This window comes from Ahaetulla prasina, chromosome 3 (genome assembly GCF_028640845.1).
Source record: "Ahaetulla prasina isolate Xishuangbanna chromosome 3, ASM2864084v1, whole genome shotgun sequence".
In the NCBI taxonomy this organism is placed as follows: Eukaryota; Metazoa; Chordata; class Lepidosauria; order Squamata; family Colubridae; genus Ahaetulla; species Ahaetulla prasina.
In genome coordinates this window covers 86,233,795-86,256,547 of record NC_080541.1, presented here as the reverse complement: position 1 = coordinate 86,256,547, position 22,753 = coordinate 86,233,795, and the positions used below count along the sequence as shown (strand labels likewise).

Below are 22,753 nucleotides of genomic sequence, written 5' to 3'. Positions count from 1 at the left end.
ATCAAAAATATACTTTATTTGAACTGCAATATAATTCTCTCAGTCAATTCCTTTTCTTGTGAAATAAGAAAGTTGACTGGGGTTGTTGTTTTTTTTGATAGGATTTCTTTCTTGCTCATTAGTCTCAAAACTTCTCTTCAAGATGTATTCGCATATGCTTTCCTTGAGCCAAAATATGTTAAATATTGCTGCCATAGGTATGCCTATAATTGAGTAATGGTGGTTTCCATTGCCTGGTAGAACATAAATACATCTGGGGGGGAAACTGTCAGACCATGCTTCTCACAGTACATATTTGATGGATTTTCAAGAAATAATGTAGCATTTTGCAGAATTGTCATTGGAAATATTTTGACTAGCCAATAGAGGCAAGATTGCATATAGTTCATGAAAAGGTTTGCTTACCTGTAGTACATGTTTTTCTCATGGTCATTTGTACAGTCATGCAACTTGTCATTCTTTCCTGCTGCAACTATTTTATGTACTTGAAGAAAGCTTTGCATCATAACTGGAAAGGAATTGTATAGAAAGTTATCTTTTTTAAAAATAAAGTCATGTGCAGATTTTCCTTTTAAGCGGGAGCAAAAAGTGTCTGCTCCTGGATTAGAATGTGCAATCTCTGTGGATACATACAAATCATAAGTTAAAAAGCAGGAATCTGAATTCTTACCAGGATTAGAATATATTATGGAGTTCAGAATTTATATTCAAGACCTAATTAAAGCCTGCATAATACAGCATTGATTTTTTTTCCTGAATAAAAGGCATGTATGTTACTTAAGATTGCTTTTCAATTATGGGAATTACAAAAGCCTTTTTGTATGTTGAATTTTGGTTGTCTGGGGTGAGAAAACTAAAAAAAATCTACTTGGTACATCTAGATTTGTCTAGTAAAAAAATAGATTTTAGAATCTCGCCCATGTATTATATATATTGTGACAATAATTTTGTGCAGACCAATGGTTTTTACCCTTTGATAAAGGATGATTATATTTTTTGTTTATTGGCTGCAATATGCAGAGAGTTGGTGCTTGGGTAGCAAGTAAAAATGCAAAAAACCCCAAGTTAATTTGCATATTACTTAGTGGTGTTTAGCAGTAATCTTGCTGTTATGACATCTTTTCTAGATTCAAATTTAGACATTACAATTGGAAATGACACATGTGGAGAAACCTCTTCAGAGAGTTACAGTTCTCCTTCTAGTCCACGGCATGATGGAAGGGAAAGTTTTGAAAGTGAAGAAGAAAAAGACAGAGGTTGTATTTTTGTATTTAAAATAAGAACATATAGAATCACTTTAGTATGCTGCTTCTTTAATTTGGTTTTGTGTCCCCAAGTAACAGTCATCAGGAATAGACTTTAACAATTTCATTGATGAAAGTTTACAGCATACAGTTATATACAGTAAGTTATAGATGAGAATGCAAGAAACTGTATTCTATACATAGGTTGAGAATTACATGTGAATTGTCCCTCCCTCTCCCTTGTCATGTAGAATAATAGTTTTGATAAAACGACATATTTAGAGAAGTTCTTATAAATGTAACAAATCTTGCAAAATGCCCAAATTTAATCTTGACTTTTTATCTGTGGAACCATGTTCGTGGTGTCATCAAAACTTTTTGCTCACAGAGCATGCGGTTGCTGTTCTGTATAGTTGCATCTTTTACATCTACTTCTTAAGTCAATCTATTTCTTCCCTTAATGCTGTTGAAAAAAGAAAAGGGGGGAAGGTAAACTTAGATTTATGCTATAATCGCAATCTTTATGAAAAGTAGGCTTTTAGCTTTGTTAAAGATCTTCTGTATCTTTCTAAAAGTATGTAATCATTTTTAATAATTATTTTTCCAAAATATGCTTATTTTTTTAAAACCCATACATAACTAATTTGCAGCTTTCCCACTGGAAAGTTAATAAATTACAGGTGGATAAGGCTACTAATCAAGATAATTATTCCTTATAGTAACAGCATCAGAAAGGCTTTCAGCACCAGCTATGAGATGTGAGTGGAAATGAGGATGATGTATTCAAATCCTGCTTATAGTCTACTGCATGGGTGTCAAACTCGCGGCGTCATGTTGCCGTCACGTGACGTTTTGTGACATTTTTCCCTTTGTGGTGCTGGGCTGAGCATGGCCTGTGCATGATGAATCCGGCCTGTGGGCCGCCAGTTTGACACCCCTGGTCTACTGAGAAGCATGAGCTTTGCTGTAATGAGAACAGGCAGGCTTTTAGTGTGACACAGCCTAACTATTTTTAACAGTTGTTACAGATGAAATATGTCTATTCATGATTTTCAAATTTGCAAAGCCATGCTTATTACACAAAAGCTGGTTTTGTGCATGAATTAAGCCATATTTTGTGTAATTAATTGTTTTAGCAACTAAATTGGTGGGATTCTACGTCATATTAAGCTAAAAGCTAGGGATATTGAAAATGTTTCAGAACTGGTGCTCCATTTTAAGTTTAAAGAAGAAAATTGGAAAAAAAGCAGTTTCAAGCTTGAAATGTTTTTAAGCAAATTGAAACAGCCCATTATGAATGCAAACCAGTTGATTCAAAGAATTGTTTTGAATTCAGAATGGGAGCATTTTGAATTCAAAAATATCTAAATCTGAAACATTTTGCAACTGATTGTTATTAAATTACCTCATGTTAAACTATTCTCATTCCGCAAAGCAAAATCAAGTAAGATGAATAGCCTATTTAGAATGCAGTTAGTAAACTATTCACAGCATTGAAAATATATCTTTTCTATATATCTGTTAAAGATGTTGTTTCAAATACACAATTTTCATATAGTTGTTTTCTACAATTGCTTTTTATAACATGTTTTCCTTTAAATAATAATAGTCATTTGAAATACCAGGTTAATTGGTCAGTTGTAAATGACACCTATTAGATTGATGCAGGTTTTTACAACTCTGTATTTTTTATTATTATTGACTTCTAATGTTTTATTTTAATTACTATAAAAATTGTACTTTCAAAAGTAATGTTTTTGTCTAGGGAACATTGTTTTTCTAGAAATCTGAATATCCTGTTTAATGCCTTTTTCACAGACACAGACAGCAATTCTGAAGATTCTGGGAACCAAAATGTGCTGAGGTTTCCTGAATATGGTGCTAAGGCACCGACACAAATTTCAGTGACATCAAACAATAAAAATACTGTGGAGGATCCTTTGAGTTCACAGTTTCAACACATTTCATTTATGCCTGCCCTGCACTGTGTTGTGCTCAATAGTGCACAGAAGCCTGAAACAGTAGTGTCACCACCTATATCTGCTGATGGGAAAACTTTGGGAATGGTAGTTGCTAATTCTGCTCCTGTTGGAATGGGATCTTCAGTTGAATCTGAGAAACACATCGAACTTATGTCTTCCCCTTTGCCAGCCACATTTTTTCCATCTACAGTCCAATCTGGTAGCCCTGCATTGCAGTTAGCGATACACAGAATGAAAATATCTTCCCCACAGGCATCATCTGAAAATTGTGGAGTTAATGGACCCCAGCAACAAACTGGAAGCTTAAATATTGGATCACCAAACACTGCCTTTATTCCAGTTCACAGCCCAGGTAATTTTACAGGAACTCCCATTCCGACAGCAGATCCAGTCTCAAAATCTGTATCGCATGTGATGGGCTTAAATCAAATGGTGCCTCATGTTGATGGAAACACAGGAGTGATCCCTCAGCCTCCAAATCTAAAAGTAGTGGTTCCTGCAACTGGGCTCACCCCAGCACTTCCACCAGCTCCTTTTACTGTACCGGTAACTCTTCATGCTACCAACGTTTTGCCTAATCAGAGTACAACAGTGCTGAATACTGTGGCATCCACACCACCATCTCCAACAACAGGTCTTTGTGTTAGTCCAGTGCAGCCAACTATTCCTCCTGCAATACCAACCCACACTCCTGGTCCTGCACCTAGTCCAAGCCCGGCTTTAACACACAGCACTGCCCAGAGCGACAGCACATCCTATATTAATGCTGTTGGGAATACTAATGCAAATGGGACACTGTTGTCCCCGCAGCAGTTGGGGTCTGGGCCTTGTGGCTCTTGCGGTCGTAGGTGTAGCTGTGGCTCCAATGGAAACCTTCAGATTAACAGTTACTTTTATCCTAATCCGATTCAAGGACAAGTCTACAGAGTTTCACCTTTCTTCCATCTGCCCTTTTGCAATGGGAGCTACCTCAGCCAAGGACATCAGACCAATGGAACACAAATTCCTTATTTCTTCTCTCGGGGCCCATATTCAATGCATGACCCCGTAATGGGGAGCCAAATCAACTATGGTGTGCAGCAAATGGCAGGATATCGGGGGTTTTATCCTGTGTATCAAGCTTCAAATGTAGTTGCCAGTTCTAATGGATCAGGTCCCAAGAAGAATGGGAATGTGTCCTGTTATAATTGTGGTGTTACTGGGCACTATGCACAGGATTGTAAGCAGTCATCTATGGAAGCCAATCAACAAGGTAATCATAACACCCAACACAGTTGCTTCTGAGTCTACACAGTTTTTGTTATTGGCCAAGTCATTCTCATTCTGCTATCTATGGTTTGTATGTCTGTGTATGCATGTATGACTGACTGTTAACAGAGGTGAGCAGCCCGCAGCCTCCAACCACTTTGCTGAAAATTCAGCAGCAAAGACTGACAACTGCAGGTCACTTTCTGCTGTTTTATGGGTTGTTTTGATGTTTTAAGCCTTAGAATAGGCATAAGACATTAAGATAAACTGTACCCTGGAAAAAAGTGAAAAATTGTCAAGGAGGGGAAACCTGGCAAATTGTGTCTCTGCCACATGTCCCTTAGCACTGAAAATAAACATGTAATCCCTAGGCACAGAAAATCTAATGGGAGGAGTATAAAATCACTACATACTTTAATGTTTTGGCTCCATTTGCAATTGGATCAGAATTACATTGCTTCAACAATAATGTATTGGAATTAATGGATAGCTAAGCACCTTTTCAGTTAACCTATTCACTGATAACCATAATGGAAAGCAAACTAAAACTTAATGCATTTGTCTAGTTGCTAAAAATTATGATGCCAAAATTTCAAAGGTACATTCAGAGCAGTCAGGCAAAAACGTCCTAGCTTTTAAAAGTAAGTCACATTTGTTATACGTTATAAGCTTATTTTTTAAAAAGAGCATATTTTTATATTAACGCATAGGTAGATTTTGTTTTCCCTGCAAATGTGACTGACCAGAGATATTTTCAGAAAAAGCAAATTACCTTAAATGCATAGGTGTGAATTAAGCCATTAAAAGCAAGGGATGTTATTAATTTTATACCTTAATTCTTTATATTTGTAATTGTAAAGTATATCCATTTTCATATTTATTATTATTTTGTTTCTGTTGATACTTGACTACTAAAGACCAATTTTGTAAGCTGATATCTGGAAGATATAGTTTTAGAACAGTCCCCATTGCACAGTTAAGTCCATCCAAGGATTTTGAAGTTATTATAAGTTTGTTTGGATGTCATGCTGAGTCAAGATAACTTTTCCTCTCTGACCACATTATGGCCACCATAATGTTTGCTGCAAGTAGTTCAGGAGTTTTTGCTTGGTGGATCACCTGAACATAGATGCAGATGAACAGATACTAATTTTTGCCTTTAGTTGTGGGAATGCATAGCTTTCAAATAATAGCGGACGAAACAGCCTGACTTTCATGATACATAATTAATCTTAACCATAACCCAAATGTTAGGTAGCATGTGAAATTGACCAATCTAAAACAGAACGGGAAGTTTTGAGGTCCTCTCTAAAGCTACATGGGAGGATGGGGAAAAGAAGCATGGAAGCCAGAGAACACTATATGCTAGGTTTATTCTCAAAGCTAAACCATGATTTGGTATTATGTCTGATTGTAGCCATTGTGTGTTTATTTGTTTAGGAAAACTTTGAAAGATTTTCCTTTAAAAATAAACTGATTTCTACATAGATTATATACATGTGGAATTTCTTTGGTATAATAGTATAGCGTTTTTGGAAGACAGTATTCACCTTGAGTTTTTGTAGTTTTACTCATAATTTTATGAAGTGTAAGCAGTGACTTAGTAAGTTCTTTTTCCTATTCTAGGCACTTACAGATTGAGATATGCACCTCCTCCCCCACCCCCTTCTAATGATACGTTGGATTCTGCTGACTGAAACCAAGTAAACATTGCCTACATACCAAAATGAAGTTTGAGAAATCTGGGAAATTCTTTGGATTTGAGAGATTCTTTGTGTGTGTTTATGTTTTGTTGCATATTTTTTTTCATTGCTTGTGAACATCTGTTTTAATAGAAAAGAAGAAATCAATTTTACTCCTGGTCTGACTTGCATAAAGCATGTTGCTATCTCAGCCAATCATTCATTTGAATTAATTGACTTTTGCACTGAAGACTTGAGAGATGCGATGTTTACTGCATTTTTTAAAAGGTCATTTAAACTCCAACTACACTGGTGAACAGCCATATGGTTAAAAGGAGAAACTGGGTTATGTTCCCAAGTCATGTTTCCCTTCCCTTCTCTTGTCTTAATGCTGCTAGTCTTCTCTCCTATCCTTGCTGAGTGTACCTGTCTCCATGGGACTGGGTAGATAATCAGCTCATTAATTCTAGTAAATCCTACATTTGTGAATTGATGGGGGTATTGCTTACTCTCCTTGAGAGGGTTTACCATTTACAATATATATACGGTTCTTTAATTTGCCTGTATGCTAAAATTGGATGAGGAACATTTAAAATGATACGATCTTTAAAATTTCTGAAATAGAAATACATTAAACAATTTCACATTGGTTTTCAGTTCTTTTTAAAACCTCTTCGGTTCAGAGTAAAAAATTAAAATGAATGCCTTAGCTTATGTCTGCATTTGTAATGGATATTGGCAGCAAGTATCTTTATTAACCTTTCAACCTTGTCAGTATAAAAGACACACAAATGGGGTGTTAAATGTTCTTAACATTACTCCCCTGAAGTTACTACAGTGTTGTGTTTAGAATGTAAATGGTATAGCATTTTGGACAAAAACCTTGTATGTATTCTAAAAATCTGTTGAATATTTGTATGCTAGAAAAAGTCTACCAAATAGCGATGTCACTTTCTTATGACAATTTACCACTGTGTGATCACAATATAATGTGAAAAATTCCAATGAGTGTGAAAATTGATCATGTTAGTGTCATATTGCTAACTTTATTGCTGCTGTATTTTATTTCTCAAAGCCAACTTTTACTAAATTGCACTGAGTTTATCTGGAAGAAAACTTTTGACTGTTTAAATCAACACTGAACTACCACCGTATATGTGTATCTCCATGTACCACAATTCATTAAAATGTAGATTTTACTTTTTTTTTAAATTAGATATGCAGCAGATGAATACCAGTCAGAACATTTGATTCATTCTAATTGCTAAACAAACTTGAAGAAACTTGATTTATTACATTTATTCATAGATAGCATTTATATTTATAGCACCAATATATTTTGAAAGTAAAGAATAAAGGGGTAGAAGAAGAGAGCTTTAATTTAAAAGAAATTAGTATAGGAAATTATTTTGGTTAAAAATTATTTGTGCTGGGTATGTTGGACCATATTTAAGTAAAATGACTGCTTCTGAGTTCAATAAAGGTGTAAAGCACCTTGAACTTGCATTCTCAATTATCTTCCAGTTTACTTTATGGAACTTATTTTGTGATTTAAGATACTGTACTGTAAATAGGAAGTATGTTGCCTTCCTCTTTATTTGTATGTTTACCATATACTTTGATATTTGAAATGTTATGTACTGGAAAGGTCACTTATATTTCTAGAACAGATTGGATTTTATGCAGCATTTTTCCTTGAATTAACAGCAATAAAAACAGAAAAAAATCGTATTTTGAAAATAATGTATTATTTATGACAGTGAGAAGTTGTGCTGGTTTACCATTTCATGATTTCAAGTTTGGAGTTCATTTAGCTTGCTCCAGATATCTCTAATTTAAATAGAAGTTTCTTGAGTGTTTTAGGAAGAAATAACATATTTTTCCATTGCCTCAAATTATTTCCAAAAAAAAAAAAATTGGCTCTGAATGTACAAGAAAAACAATGTTGGGTCTCATATCCCCATGTACAGGTTACCAAGTTTTGTGCGTTAGTTATCATCCCAACAATGTTCTTTCTCTCAAATAATCTTGCCATATTGCAAGGATGTGTACCACATGACTTGTTACAATGGGTAGGTCATACAAATCTAATGTTAAATACATTGGTTTTAGATTGTGGAAAAGATGTCTTAGAAACAAAAGTTTGCAAACAACAGTTCACCATACAGCACAGTACCATGTATAACCATATCCTCTGATCTGCAGCTTTCATATGTAGTGTTTGCAATAAACTTGACCAACATTGAGCCATGGCGAGCAATAACAGCATTAACAAAAGGGTATTTACTCTTACACAGAATGCTATAATATAAGCTATTGAGCTTATTTTTTCCACAAATCAAGAATTCACTGCGATCAACACAGAGATGATGTACAGTTTTTCTCTTAAATAATATTTTCTCCCAGAGAAGCAGTTACATTTTTCAAATTGCCTTGAATCAAAACAGCTCAAGAGTTACTTTCTCTCACAGGTCCTTTATTACAATTGGCAAAGAAATTGCTCTGAGCCTCTTCAACTCTGAGCCTGCAGTTCCAAGGCAACTTATTTTTCCCCAGAGTTTTATTCATTGTTGTGAGTCCTCAAGAAAGCAACCTTCATGCCATGGTAGAATTGTTGCATTCATAGTTACTTAATGAATTAATAACCTCTTCCTGCTGTTCTGTTTAGTAGCGTGTTTTAGTAATTTTACTTGGATTTTATTATGTAAACATGTAATTGACATAAAGCACTTTGCTAGCTTGCTTTTTTAAAGTAAACTGCAAATGGAACAGAGTTTCTTGAAGAGGTAGATAAACAGCTTTAACAAAACAATAAATATAATTTATGGTTGCTGACCAGAATAGTAAGCTATTGTAGACCAGGATTTACAGACTTCAAATGAGTACAATTAATTTAGGAAGAAAAAAAGGAGCAGTAAAATAGAAATAACAGAATGCTAAAAAGTTAAATACACTATCACAATTGTACAACTACTATGTACATTTAGCATGGAGGGAAACTGGTTGCCTAAAATCCAGAATTTAACTGGAACTAATTCAAGGATTAGTCACTCCAGTATTTGGAATAAATAAAGACTGAAATAGCTCATTATAGAAAGCAATTAATTCACATGTTTTAAGTCATTGACTTTCTTCTTGTGCAAATCACAACTGGCCAAGTTCATGGAATATGCAAAGCCATAAATTGTGATTTAGAAACTGCAATGGCTGAGTTCATAAAACATGCCAAGCCAAAATAAACAAGGGACTCTTACGTTTTAGCCTTCTGGGTAAACCCATCAGTAATTTTGCATTATTAGGCATTTACTGAAATTATTTATCTTGCTTTCTAGGTTTATCTTTAAAGTGTGTCTCATTCATTTAGAATCATTAATATACCTAGATCTTGTAATCTTATTTCTTTAGATGCTTTTTTCCCCTTGATTTTAATTTTTACTCCTTTATTTTGTAATGACATTTCTCCTCAGTGATTTCTTACTATCTACATGCAACACATATTGAGGGTGGGGCTTCAATTCTGCATTTGCAGCCATCCATTTTTTTCAAGCTGCAGAACCTGTTAAAAAATATCTCAAAATGCCTGATCAAAAAAGAAGTGTTTCTTTAAAGCCCTGGTTTTCAACCTTGACAATTGCCTGGATTTCAATTCCTGGAATCAGGACTCAGACATCTTAAAAGTTGCCAAAGTTGAGAGATGTGGCTCTGGCTGCATTTGAATGAACTCTTCCCCCTCCCCCCCCTGTTCTGATCAGAAATAACAAGTAGTTTTGTTTCCTCTGACCTAAAAACAATTGCTTGCTTCAGAGGGGTTAAGGGCACAGATGTGATCTCCATTACACAAAAATGTCTTTAAAAGGAAGAGTTGGGATACTTAAAACAGCATGTAGGCTTGATTCTTTGTCTTGCCATTTTTCCACAGCAAAAGTCATTTTATGTCTTCCTTTCCCCCTCCAGTGGTAACGTGATCAAGTCAGTTTTTGACTCCTGGCAGCTGCTTGGACAAATTTCTGTAGTTTTTCTTGGGCAGATTTTTCAGAAGTGATATGCTTTTGCTTGCTTTAAGAACTTGAGATAGTATGACTGGCCCAAGTTCACAAAACTGGCTTTGTTTCCGAGATGGAACTAGAACTCAGGGCTTCCTGGTTTCTAATTACTCAAGGGATATCCACACTTACCATTTAAATTGTTTCTGTTCTGTGATCAGTTTAAAGCAGTTTAAGCTAAAGTGGTCCAGACTAAGGTAGACAATTTATTAAACATGCAGCTGCTGGATTATAAGTAATTTTAGAAGCTGATTAGATAACCTCTCCATTCCAGTTTCCGCTCACCTGTATCAATTAAGCTGCTTTCCCTTCCTGTGAATATCAGGGTTTGCTTTTGTTTTGCTTTGCCTTTACTTTCCTTATTACTGCCCTCTGAAAAAGTGTTTAAATGGGCTGCTTGGTTTTGCATTTTATGAGGAGTGGATTCCAGTCAATATTTTAAATAACTTTCTGAAAGAATGGCTGCATTTCACCGAAGTGGAGAAAAATCATGTCAAGAGTTCAAGATTGTGCATTGATCGTCAAGGAAAATGGTGCTTCAGCGCTGGAACCACCTTGGTGAAAGATGACTTGTGGTTCTTGACAATGGAGTGGCAGCCAATTATCTGCTGTATTTAGCTTACCTTCAATTTAGAAGCACCTATTGTAAATAGATGAGAGCACCCAAGGCAACATTGGGGAAAATATATGCTTTGGAAGTAGTGCAGAAAAATATGCATGGAGGATGCTTTGAAGGTGAGTAGAAAACCACTAGAAAATTATAACAGATGCTGCTTCTCTTCAGAAACCATTGCTGTCTGGTTCTGTTGATGGGATGAGCAATAAATCCAGATGTGTCCTTAGTTGAGTAGAATGTTTACATAATTGAAAAACTAAAGACTCTATTTAGTAGCTGCTCTACAATCCCCAATAGTTTTCTGCAATCACATTGACAGAATAAAGAGTAGGTGAACAAAGGCATGTTTTTAATAGGGTGGGGGATTATAAAACGTGCCTGTTGTTTAAGGCAGCTTGAGCAGGATGTGTTTTTCTCCTGCCAGAATTTATACACATTTGTATAAGTACCGATATAGGTTTCTATAGGATCAACACATGTTAATTGTCCAATTTTAATAAGATGCCTACCAAAATCTTTCACCAGTTCTCCCTCACTTTTAGGCTATGTTCCCCCTCTCTATGCATGCATGATTTTTTTTCTTTCACAAAGGGACTTTCAGAGAAAGTGGTAACTTCCTATTTGCACCTGTTCTCACAACATATTTACTCAGCAATTAACTTAGCCTTGAACTACTCTCTTAATTTAATGTGTCCATCTGACATACAGAACCACCGGCTAATCATAAAAGCTGAGTTCATAGAACATAGTTAGTCATAATGTGGCTGTGTTGGCTAGTTAGTAGTAGAGCCTAACCTGTGTTCAACTCAGCAACAGGAGGAATAATTAAAAAATTATTTATTGTAGGGGAGTAGTGTGCATGGCAGCTGTGAAATCCAGTGCCACTTCTTCATCTTAAGTTGCCTCTTCAGAAATATTTGTACATTACTTTAAAAGTTACGTTACATTAGATCTGAGTGTAAATCTAGTTTAGCCCTTCAGGTGGCAGTAAAGTCTTCATCCAGCATGGACAGTCTCTTCTGCGGCCTTCAAAGGATTGCCTGAATAATATTTACATTTTTTCTGCATCTATCTATCAGGTTTAATAGAAGCCTTGATTTTGACATGAAACATTCATTATAAAGGCTGGAAGCGTGCTTCCTGAAATATTGTTGGACTACTGTACATAGGGAAGGATGCTGGCAGATCCCAGAAAATTCTAATTCAGCAACATATGAAGAGTCACAGGTTCTACATCCCTGAGTAGAAACTTAACATGAAGGAATAATACCTTGAAACACTTTAAACTCAAAATTAATTGTTCCCTCCTGTAAAACAAAACCAAAAAAATACACCATATTTTTTAAAAAACCTGTGGAATTTTGAAACTGCAGTTTTCCATGCATAGTGAGATTTCAATTTTGTTCCTTCAATGAAAAAAAATATATTTAAATGTCCTTTCTGCGTATTCTGGAGCAGGCCATTCTTTCACCCAGCATTTCCTGCCATCTCTTGTCTGCCTCTCTAGATTAATATCAATACTGAGTCTATGTATGTGTGTGTACGCATGCACACGCAATAATACTTAAATGGCTAGCTCCATTATTAGAATGGGAAAACTCTTCTGAAATGGCGTAAAAAAGTAAGAACTGTGATTTTATTTTTATTACCCTGATGAGATTTTCTGACAATTACATTAGTGTGCCAAAATCCCTTGTCTAAGTTTGACCTTGTTTTAGAAACAGACTTTCCTCTTATCTCTAAATTAAACTAGATTTATCTCCTTGTCAGGGGTGGGCTTCAAAAATTCTAGCAAGGGGTTCTCTGCCCCATTGCTGGGTGGGCATGGCCATAGTGGGTGTGGCCTAGTCGGTCTCATGCACCATAGTGTGGGGAGGGGCGTTTTGCCATCCCCAGGCTCTGGAGGCTTTCCTCGAGCCTCCAGGAGGGCAAAAACAGCCTCCCAAGGCCGAAATGTTTCTGGCCTTCCCAAACTTCCAGCAGGCCCGTTTTTCACCCTCCCCAAGCTTCCGCGTGCACCTGCACTTACCTGTATCCAAAATGGGCCGTGTGGGGACTCCTGGGAGGGGCAGGGTGGGCTGGGCTGGGCTGGGTCAGCCAGGAGTGGGATTTGGGGGTTCTCCAAATGGCACAGAATCTTAGCTAGAGGTTCTCCCAAACCCCTGCGAACCCCCAGTAGCCCACCCCTGCTCCTTGTTCCAGGAACTAGGAGACAGCTGGATATATCTGCCCTTTTGATTTACTCAATGCCTACAGTGGTATTACATTGGAAAGTTAAAATAGAGCTTGCCCTAATTGTGCTGTGTGGTGTGCCACTTACCAATTGAGTCAGTGGTGAAATCAATTTTTTTTTTACTACTGGTTCTGTGGGCGTGGCTTAGTGGGCTTGGCAGGGGAAAGATATTACAAAATCTCCATTCCCACCCTATTCTGGGGACAGCCAGAGGTGGTATTTGCCGGTTCTCCGAACTGCTCAAAATTTCCACTACCGGTTCTCCACAACCTGTCAGAACCTGCTGGATTTCACCCCTGAATTGAGTAAAGTATGCATCAGAGGGCTTGCTGGTCTTAACTCCTTCAAATCTAGAGCAAGTACATCTGTAAGTTTTATTACTGTATAAGGAAGATAAAAATACCCTTGCTGTCATCAAAATACTCCAGGAAAGTGCTTTTTAAAAAAATCTAGCTAGCAGTTCATATTAACTAATCTACCCACAAATTGTTCTACAACAACATAAAAATATTTTGTATTATGTTACTGCTTATATAGGAGTCCTCGACTTATAACAGTTCATTTAGTGACCGTTCAAAGTTACAACAACACTGAAAAAAGTGACCCCGGACTTTTTTTCACACTTACGACCTTTGCAGCATCTCCATGGTCACAGGATCAAAATTCAGACACTTGCATCTGACTCATATTTATGAGGGTGGTAGTGTCCCGGGGTCATGTGGTCCCCTTTTGCGACCTTCTGACAAACAAAGTCAAAGGGGAAGCCAGATTCACTTAACAACCATGTTACTGACTTAACAACGGCAGTGATTGGTTTAACAACTGTGGCAAGAGAGGTTATAAATTGAGGCAAAACTCACTTAATAAATGTTTCACTTAATAACAGAAATGTTGGGTACCATTGTGGTCGTAAGTTGAGGGCTCCTTGTATTGTGAAATATATGCTCAAATAGAAAATGCACCTCAATGCAATTCCCAGACCAAACCCAATTACCAGTCCAAGCTCCCAGATTTGGGGATGTTAATAAAATCCTCTTAGATGTATACCTAACCATTTAATATATGAGTAGCTTGACAGATTTATTATATACAGTGATGTGTGCTGGGTGGGCATTTAACATTTAAACTGTTTGCTTATTGCAAACTAATCCTGAGGTACCCTGCCAACAGTTTTCTCATTAAGATAGTGACACAGCATGGTTGTTCCTGTAACAAGCAGGTTGCCTGCAAAGCTGCAGGAGCCCAGGAGAACCTACTGTGTAATGCTCAAAAGAGTTGTTGTGTAGCGGCAGACCGTGGACCACATAATCAGTGTTTGCATAACACATGAACTCAGGAACCAGCCAGCCACATCCTAGCTTACTCTATCATGTGTGCATAGCCTGTGGGATTTTATTTTTGATTCAGCAGAACCTGTGAGCAAACACCCCCTCCAAAAAAAAACAAACCCAAAAAGCTCAGTTCAAAATTGCATGTGTGTAGTGCAGACATAAAGCAAGCTATTCTAGAAAGTCTGAAGGGCATTCATTTTTAAAAAAATGAAGTACCATAAGTCTTGACTATCAATACATCAAGATATTCAGGAAATCTGTACGGTAGTTTACACAGATCACTGCTGATATTTCCATGCTCATGTGGCCAGCATGACATCACGGAATGCTGTTACCTTCCCACTTCTGAAGGGGACCTATTTATCTACTTGCATGTGCATGCTTTCAAATTGCTAGGTTGGCAGGAGCTAGGGCAAGGATGGGATCCTCATCCCGTCAGGTCTTAAACATAGGCTGCTGGCTTTCCAGCCATAAAGCCCAGCATCTTAACCACTGAGCCACTGCACCACACTAATATAATATAAGATAACATCATATAATATCATAACATAACATTATAATATAATATATAATTAATATATATTTATCATATTATATCATATATATATATATATATATATATATATAGGTCTTGGCATATTCGGGTCTTTTCCCGTGTGATGAGGTCTCACTCATCATCTTCAGGCTGGTGCTTTCGGCTTCGTGCCCATGTGAGCAAAGCGTGGTCTGAGCTGCCGTCTCTCTATAAATACTGGTGGGGAGGTGGGGAGTGTTGCTGTGAGCGGGCCGGTTGGCTGTGTGGCTGTATCTTGATCGGTAGATGGAGTGAGTGCCTGCAGATTGGTCGGCTGTTTCGCAGCCTCCTGCGTGTGTGTGGTCCTAGTTTTTTGTTCCTGAGTTTTGGTGGTGTGGCCTCTGGAGTTCTGTGATGTGATGTCTTGAGCAGATGGCTGTGATGCAGCATCGCAGGTTTTGGTTTGGCTCCGAGCCCAAGGTCTTGTCATGTGTTCCTGGCATGTACCAGCCTGAAGATGATGAGTGAGACCTCGTCGAAACATCGCCAAGATACCCTCAACCTTACACAGGAAAAGACCCGAATATTGGTTATTCGGATTTTCTCCCGCGTAAAATTGGAAGTGTCTTGGCGACGTTTGTCTCGTCGTCATCTTCAGGCTTCAGCTGAAGCCAGAAGCACGGCTGAAGCCTGAAGATGACGAATGAGACTTCATCAAACGTCGCCAAGACACTTCCAATTTTATGCGGGAGAAAACCAATAACCAAAGACCTATATATATATACGTTATATGTTATGTTATATATATATATATATATATATATATATATATATATATATATATATATATATATATATACACACACACACACACACACACACACACACACACATACATACATACATACACACACACACACACACATATACACACACATATATATATACATACATACATACATACATATTATGTATCATATATTGAACCTGGGCTCGAATTCCAGAAAGGTATGGCTAGCTGATGAGAGCTAAATAGCTTGAAATAGATCTACACTAGTCTCCCTTTATTTCTTTGTCAGTAAATATACATTTACACAAAAATAGTTTGTCGTGAAAGCGACTGCCTGAGGGCTCCTGGATTGGGGCTGAAAGGTGAAAGGAAGTAGAATGCTCCTTCTCATATTTGGGTAGACCAGGTTGCTTCGATAGAAAACCCATGTTATTGTGGCAATATGCTGAGTCTGTAAACCACTTAGAGAGGGCTGTAAAGCATTATGAAGTGGTATATGTCTAAGTACTATTGCAATATATAATATAATATAATATAATATGATATGATTATTTTATCTTATGGCCAAAGAACAGGTTATAAAAACAGAATAAACAGATTTGTTTTAATGGAGGGTTTGGTACCTGCTAAGCCAAGGGCAAATGTTTTTCTTTATGAGATTTTTCTCTCTTTCTCTTTCAGTAATTCAATTAGAAGATTAGCAAGTTGGCAGAGACTTTGTTTCTAATTGGGAATAATTTTGCTCTTTTGTAGCCCTTGAAGTGTTTCGGTTTGAACTGTTGGAGTCTCTCTCAGGGCACATTTTTAGAATGTTTTGTACAGTATTAAAACTAAAACAGGACATAGGAACAGAGGGAACTAGTTAGATTTGACTTCTCAGACTACACAGCTTTCTATCAACACATTCCAAGAATATCTTGTTTTTTTATGTTTGGCAACTTTTTCAACAGGTAAATTGCTTCCTACCTTGGAGGCAAAAGAAACCTCAACTATGAAGTTTGCTCACATGTGCATTAACTTTAGTGATATTAAAAGAGAAACTTGCTAGGAATTTATAATAAAGGAAGAATTGTAGGAAACCTTTATTCAGGATGTAGCAAGAACTCCATGCAAGCAATGCCACCTTTTCTTCTAATTTAAATGGGTTCTACATTATAGTGACCAGACGTCCCGCTTTTGGCGGGACAGTCCCGCTTTTTAATAATATGTCCTGCGTCCCGCGGCAATTCCAAAAAGTCCCAATTTTTTTTTGTTTCACTCCCATTCTAAAAATGGGAGGCGGCAACGCAAGAGGAGGAGGCGGAGAAGGGGGAGTGGTGGAGAAGGGGGTGCAAGAGAGAGGAGAGACACCGCTTGACTTCACCCGAGAGGAAGAGAAGAGCCGAGAGGAGAGCCGAGCCTGCCTGGAAGAGCGGAGAAGCAGCAGCCGCTCCTCCTCCTTCAGGAAGGTGGCAAGACTCAGTGCGCATGCGCAGCCCCCCTCCCCCCCCGTCAATGGTGTCCCGCTTTGCCAATGCTGAAATCTGGTCACTTTATTCTACATGGAGAATCTCAAACACTGCACTTATTATAAAATACACATATTAAAATTAGTATTGATACACTATCTTTCCAGATATGCATATATCAGAGAGCAACAATCTGCCATAGAAAAATGTATTGTAATTAAGAAATAATTTTAATTTTAATGCCTTCTTTTCAAGGCAGAACACATTTGATCTGAATTCCTAAACCTCAGTTAGAAACACTTTACAACACTTGCTTCTCAGCTTTTCTTCCAAGGGACATTTGAACCAAGAGGGGAAAAAATAGGCGTTCTTCATATTGATTTTTTCCCCCTTAATATGCTTCTGTGCATACATTAAAACTAGTACATATCAGATGTAGGCTGTGCTTACATCAATGGTTAACAATACTTCATTGTCTTAACAAATTTTCCAGGTTTACACAACACTTTGTACCTTAAATAAAGAATTCAGGGTGAGATTGTGCAACTCAACCACAGTAGCTACTTCATGGGCCACAGAATTGGGCAAACCCATCATGTTCTGCAAATTCATGGAGACTTAACCCTAACCTTAAGGAGATTTGCCTCCCAATAGGATTTTCCCATGTATTTTACCAGGAAATGTAGATAAGGCAGGCTCGAAATGTCAGTGCCCTACTAAACATATTCATGCACTCTGAATCTGTTGGCAATGTCCATTTTGCTCTCTGAATTCATGGGAATCTAACCCTACTCTTAAGTGGATTTACCCCGCAATGGGATTTCTGCTTGTATTTTATCAGAAAACGTAGATAAGGCAGGCTCAAAAAGTCAGTGCCCACCTAAACATAGCCCTACACTCCAAATCCATTGACAAAGTCCATTGTGCTCTCCAAATTCATGAAGATCTAACATTAACCATAAGTGGACTTGCCCCTCAATGATGTTTTTTCATGTATATTACCAGGAAATGTTGGTAAAGCTGCTTGAAAAGTCTTAATATCGAAAGAGTGAGCAATAGCACTTAGCCCTTATATACTGCTCCATAGTGCTTTACAGCCCTCTCTAAGCAGTTTACAGTATCAGCATATTGATACCAACAATCTGGGTCCTCATTTTACCAACCTTGTAAGGATGGAAGACTGAATCAACCTTGAGCCAGTGAGAATCAAACTGCTGGCAGTCGGCAGAATTAGTCTGCAATACTGCATTCTAACCACTGCGCCACCTGGCCCTATTACTATTAAACAGAAAATGCATACCCATTACAGAATAATGCCAGATTTATTCACACATACAATATTCTTCAATAAATGTTAAAATATTGAGTATAACTACAAAACTTGATTCAAGCCATTAACAGGTTAAATGAAATTGTGTAAATTCTGAAAGAGCCACTCATTATACCTAGCTTACTGTCAACATTGTTACAATATCAGTTCTTATCAGGTGACATTACCATAAGCAAAGAAGAACTAAACCTACGTATCTATTTTACTGTCTGGCAAAAATACAACAAACATCATAATCATAAAGGAAAATACCTGTAAAATACTCAAAATCTGCAAGGTGCAAAATCTGCAAAATTTTGTTACTATTAGCTCTTCATAGAATTTTTTTAAAGCAAAGTTTACTGCGTATGCTGTTCTGAGAGAGAGGGACACAGAAAAGGCAGGAAATTTTAGCAAGCTAGAAATGGACCGAACAGTGAAGGCATTATTTGTCCTTACTGTGAATGACGGACTTCCCAGCTGCCTCAAGTCCATTTGCACCTAAACATTTCACCAAGTTTTCCACTATGAATTTTTGACATGAAAGATTTTTCAAACATTCTTGAGATAATTTAGATGAATGTATCGGATCAAACATCCAAGTGGAGGCGATAATGGTATTGGAATAGGAATGCACCCCGTTGTTGTGTGAAGCTTGGGTTTTCCAGCTGACAAGCCCAGTGTCTAAACCACTGAGTCATTGTAATTCCCTTTAAATGTAATATACATTTATAGTATCTGTATGCAAGTGTGTGTGTATACATACATTTATACACATGCATACGTACCCATACACACAATAGTATCTGTGTGATCCTATAATGAATGGCAAGCAATCCCATTCCAAGAGATTCAGACATTGAAAGAATTAAGAAAAAAAAAATCAATGCAGGTAGCAGGCAAAAAAAAAAAAATTGAACCCCAGAAAAATGTGATTCCAAAGAGTCAATCAGACTGTCCTTTATTCAAGGAGGGCAATTCTCTCTCTCTCTCCCTCCCTCCTTCCCTCCCCCTCCCTCTGTCTCTCTGTCTCTGTGTCTCTCTCTCTCTCCCTCCTCCCTCCCTCTGTCTCTCTCTCTCTCTCTTTTTCTCTCCCCCTTCCTCCCTCTGTCTCTCTCTCTCTCTCTCTCCCTCCTCCCTCCCTCCCTCTGTCTCTGTCTCTGTCTCTCTCTCCCCCTCCCTCCCTCCCTCTGTCTCTGTCTCTGTCTCTCTCCTCCTCCTCCTCCCTCCCCCACCCTTTCCCTGGAGGAATAGATGTATTTCTTTTCCATGCTGGCTGAAAGCCACATAAGAACTTAAATCCATAGTGGCCTGAATTGAAAATTGGAGAATTAATATATAGCAAACTAGGAACCAGTAAAGCTAAATTTCTGATTTTATTTTGCAAACTGTGATTGGTGTTGAAGGACTTTGTTTTGTGTGTGATCTGAAAAAGCAGCAGTTTTACAGTAATCAACCTTTCCAGAAGTCATTGTTCATATATTCTCCCTTCCCCTTCTCCTCCTCCTCCCCTCTTTCTCTCTTTCTCTAATATGATTTGATTGCTTATTTGTTCCCTATGACTATCATTAAGTGTTGTACCTTATGATTCTTGACGAATGTATCTTTTCTTTTATGAACACTGAGAGTGTATGCACCAAAGACAAATTCTTTGTGTGTCCAATTACACTTGGCCAATAAAGAATTCTATTCTATTCTATTCTCTTTTTGTGCCTTTTAAATTTTCTTCTTCTTTAACTTGGCTGTATGTGATAAAGTTCAGATTTTTTTATGGGCCAGTGACACTCATTCTTTTTGGACTTTAGCCTTGGTAATGGAAGAGGCAACTGCACCAGGTCAGATGGTCCCTTTTTCAGTGCTGTAGAAGAAGGGAGCTAGGAAAGCTATTCTATTCATCAACTTGTGGCATCAAGCAAGTGTTATCTGTATCAGTTCAGCAGGGTGAGGATTGCTGGGACTTAAACTTGGTAGCTATTCTGATGACAGATGATGAAAATTACAGTTTGGACCAGGGGTCAGCAACTCATGGCTCTGGAGCCGCATGTGGCTCTTTCATCCCTCTGCTGTGGCTCCCTGTTGCTGGTCGGCTCCACAATTGAGAGGGCTTTCAGTTAGGACAGATAAAGGAAAAAGGATGCTGCGCTAGGAGGAGATTCAATGGCGGGGGAACTGGACTTCCGATCGGCTTCAGAATTGAACAGGGCCTTCCGGTTAGGACCTTTGTGGCTCTTTGAGTATTTAAGGTTGCCAACTCCTGGTTTAGACTATCTAGAAGACTTGTAGATGGAGGAAGAGTCTGTGGGGGGGGGGGGAAATCCTCTTATTCTAGAGACCTGGCTGTGATACTTGATTGCCATTGTTATAAGAGTCCCTTTGTCTCTATCCTTAGAAGAGTACAATGAAGTTTTCCAGTATTGAAGTAGTAAATCATTAATTCAATAAAATGACTCACCTTGTACTGAGTGAAGATTTGGACCTTAAATGTAACAGCCTAATTAGTTGTTAGCATTTAGTCAAGCTTGGCCAATACAAAAAAAATAGAATGATTAATACTTGGATAGGAGACCACCAGGAAATCCCAGAACTATAGTCTAATTGAAAAAATAAATATTTGAACAAATAATGGCAAACTATATGATTACTAAGAAGACTGAACGGATGTATCCATTAAGTCATCAGGAGCTAAACATGATCTTTACTGAAGCTCTCAGGTTATGTATTCTATCAAATCTTAAACATCATTTTTCAACACCAACATCTTGGCTAACTTTGGGGCTAACCATTCTTTAGGGGAAAAAAACCAATGAGCAAATAAATTAAAAAGACAAAACCGGAATGACATTTTCTGACATGACAGCATGTACAGTTTTCGATGCAATTTATGAACCGGGAATCATATTTTTTTTAATTTCATTTGTCACAACAGTATACACAAACCTCGTCATAAATAAAAAACAACACATCATTATATATATATATATATATATATATATATATATATATATATATATATATATATATATATATATGTGTGTAGGTCTTTGATTATTCGGGTTTTCTCCCGCGTAAAATTGGAAGTGTCTTGGTGACGTTTCGACGAAGTCTCATTCGTAATCTTCAGGCTTCAGCTTCGTGCTTCTGGAAGCAATGTGTAATTGCAGCTGTTTCTTCCTTTTTAACTGCTAGTGGGGGTTTGAACTGATTAGGTGGAGCTTGGCTGTGCTCTGATTGGATGGGGTTTTTTTGTGCTCTGATTGGCTGGGGGTGTGTCCTGTTTGGGTGGGGGCTTGGTTGTGCTCAGATTAGTCTGAGTTGCAGGGGGATTTGAGCTGGTGAGCTGCATTGCTGTTGTTTGGCTTCGTGTTTGTGGTCGTGCTACATCTTCATAGTGGGTGTCTGTCTGCTGCATGTATGGATTGGTGGGGTTTGAAATGGCTAATGTTGCAGCTGCAGTCTGGCTTCTGGTCCTTGGTCGTGCTTCATGATTAGTGTGAATTTGGGTCTGCTTTCTGGGTGGATGTGTGGTGGTGACATCCTGTGTGGACCTCGTGAGTGTGGGTCTGGTGTCCTTGATTTTCTAACTCAATTTTGTCTTTGGGGTTTCTTAGGATGGTGGATATTTTTTGGTTTGTGTATATGAAATCCCATGCACCGCCTGCCCCACCACATACATTGGACAAACCAACAGAAGAATAAGTGCACGCATTGAAGAACACAAGAACTCAGTCAAAAAAGAGGAACCAACTTCTTCCCTGGTCCAACACCTTAAAGCCACAGGACACGATATTAACTTTAAAAAGACCAGAACTATCGCCAAAACTGAACACTTTAACAACAGAATAATCAGAGAAGCCATCGAGATAGAAAAACGCCCACACAGCATGAACAAACGAGATGATACCTCCTGCCTACCAGCCATTTGGAAACCCGCCCTTATTGACAAACAAGTCCCTAACACGAGGAATGACACCAGACCCACACTCACGAGGTCCACACAGGATGTCACCACCACACATCCAAAAGTATGCAACAGCTACGTTAATTTGATATAATGAAAGGAACAATAGGGCAGGAACGGTAGGCACTTTTGTGCTCTTATGCATGCCCCTTATTGTGATGTGACCTCTCGTCTATTGGCCATGTAATACACAAAAAAGAATTCTGTGTTTTCTCTCGAATTTGTTTCTGACCTGTTCTCAATGCAGTTGAGAGCTTTATTTATTTTTTAAAAAGGAGCCTTTATTGGGGTTTTTTTCTTTCTCATTGCCCTCATTCTTTTCTTATCCTCTCTTATTTTTTCTTGAAACTGTAGG

General features: G+C 37.8%; 1 protein-coding gene across 3 annotated transcripts in view; it reads left to right on the top strand.

The window, feature by feature from the left end:
* Nucleotides 1–7,884, top strand: part of ZCCHC2 (zinc finger CCHC-type containing 2) — a 32,434-nt gene extending 24,550 nt beyond the window's left edge. For 2 of the 3 annotated variants that reach the window (XM_058176439.1, XM_058176438.1), the window contains exons 12-14: nucleotides 1,128–1,256; nucleotides 3,063–4,478; nucleotides 6,101–7,884. In XM_058176439.1, coding sequence (XP_058032422.1) covers nucleotides 1,128–1,256; nucleotides 3,063–4,478; nucleotides 6,101–6,171 — 1,616 coding nt within the window. In that variant the 3' untranslated portion in view covers nucleotides 6,172–7,884. The remainder of the gene's footprint in view (nucleotides 1–1,127; nucleotides 1,257–3,062; nucleotides 4,479–6,100) is intronic. The other variant, XM_058176440.1, reaches the window with a different exon arrangement.
* The last annotated feature ends 14,869 nt before the right edge of the window (nucleotides 7,885–22,753 follow it).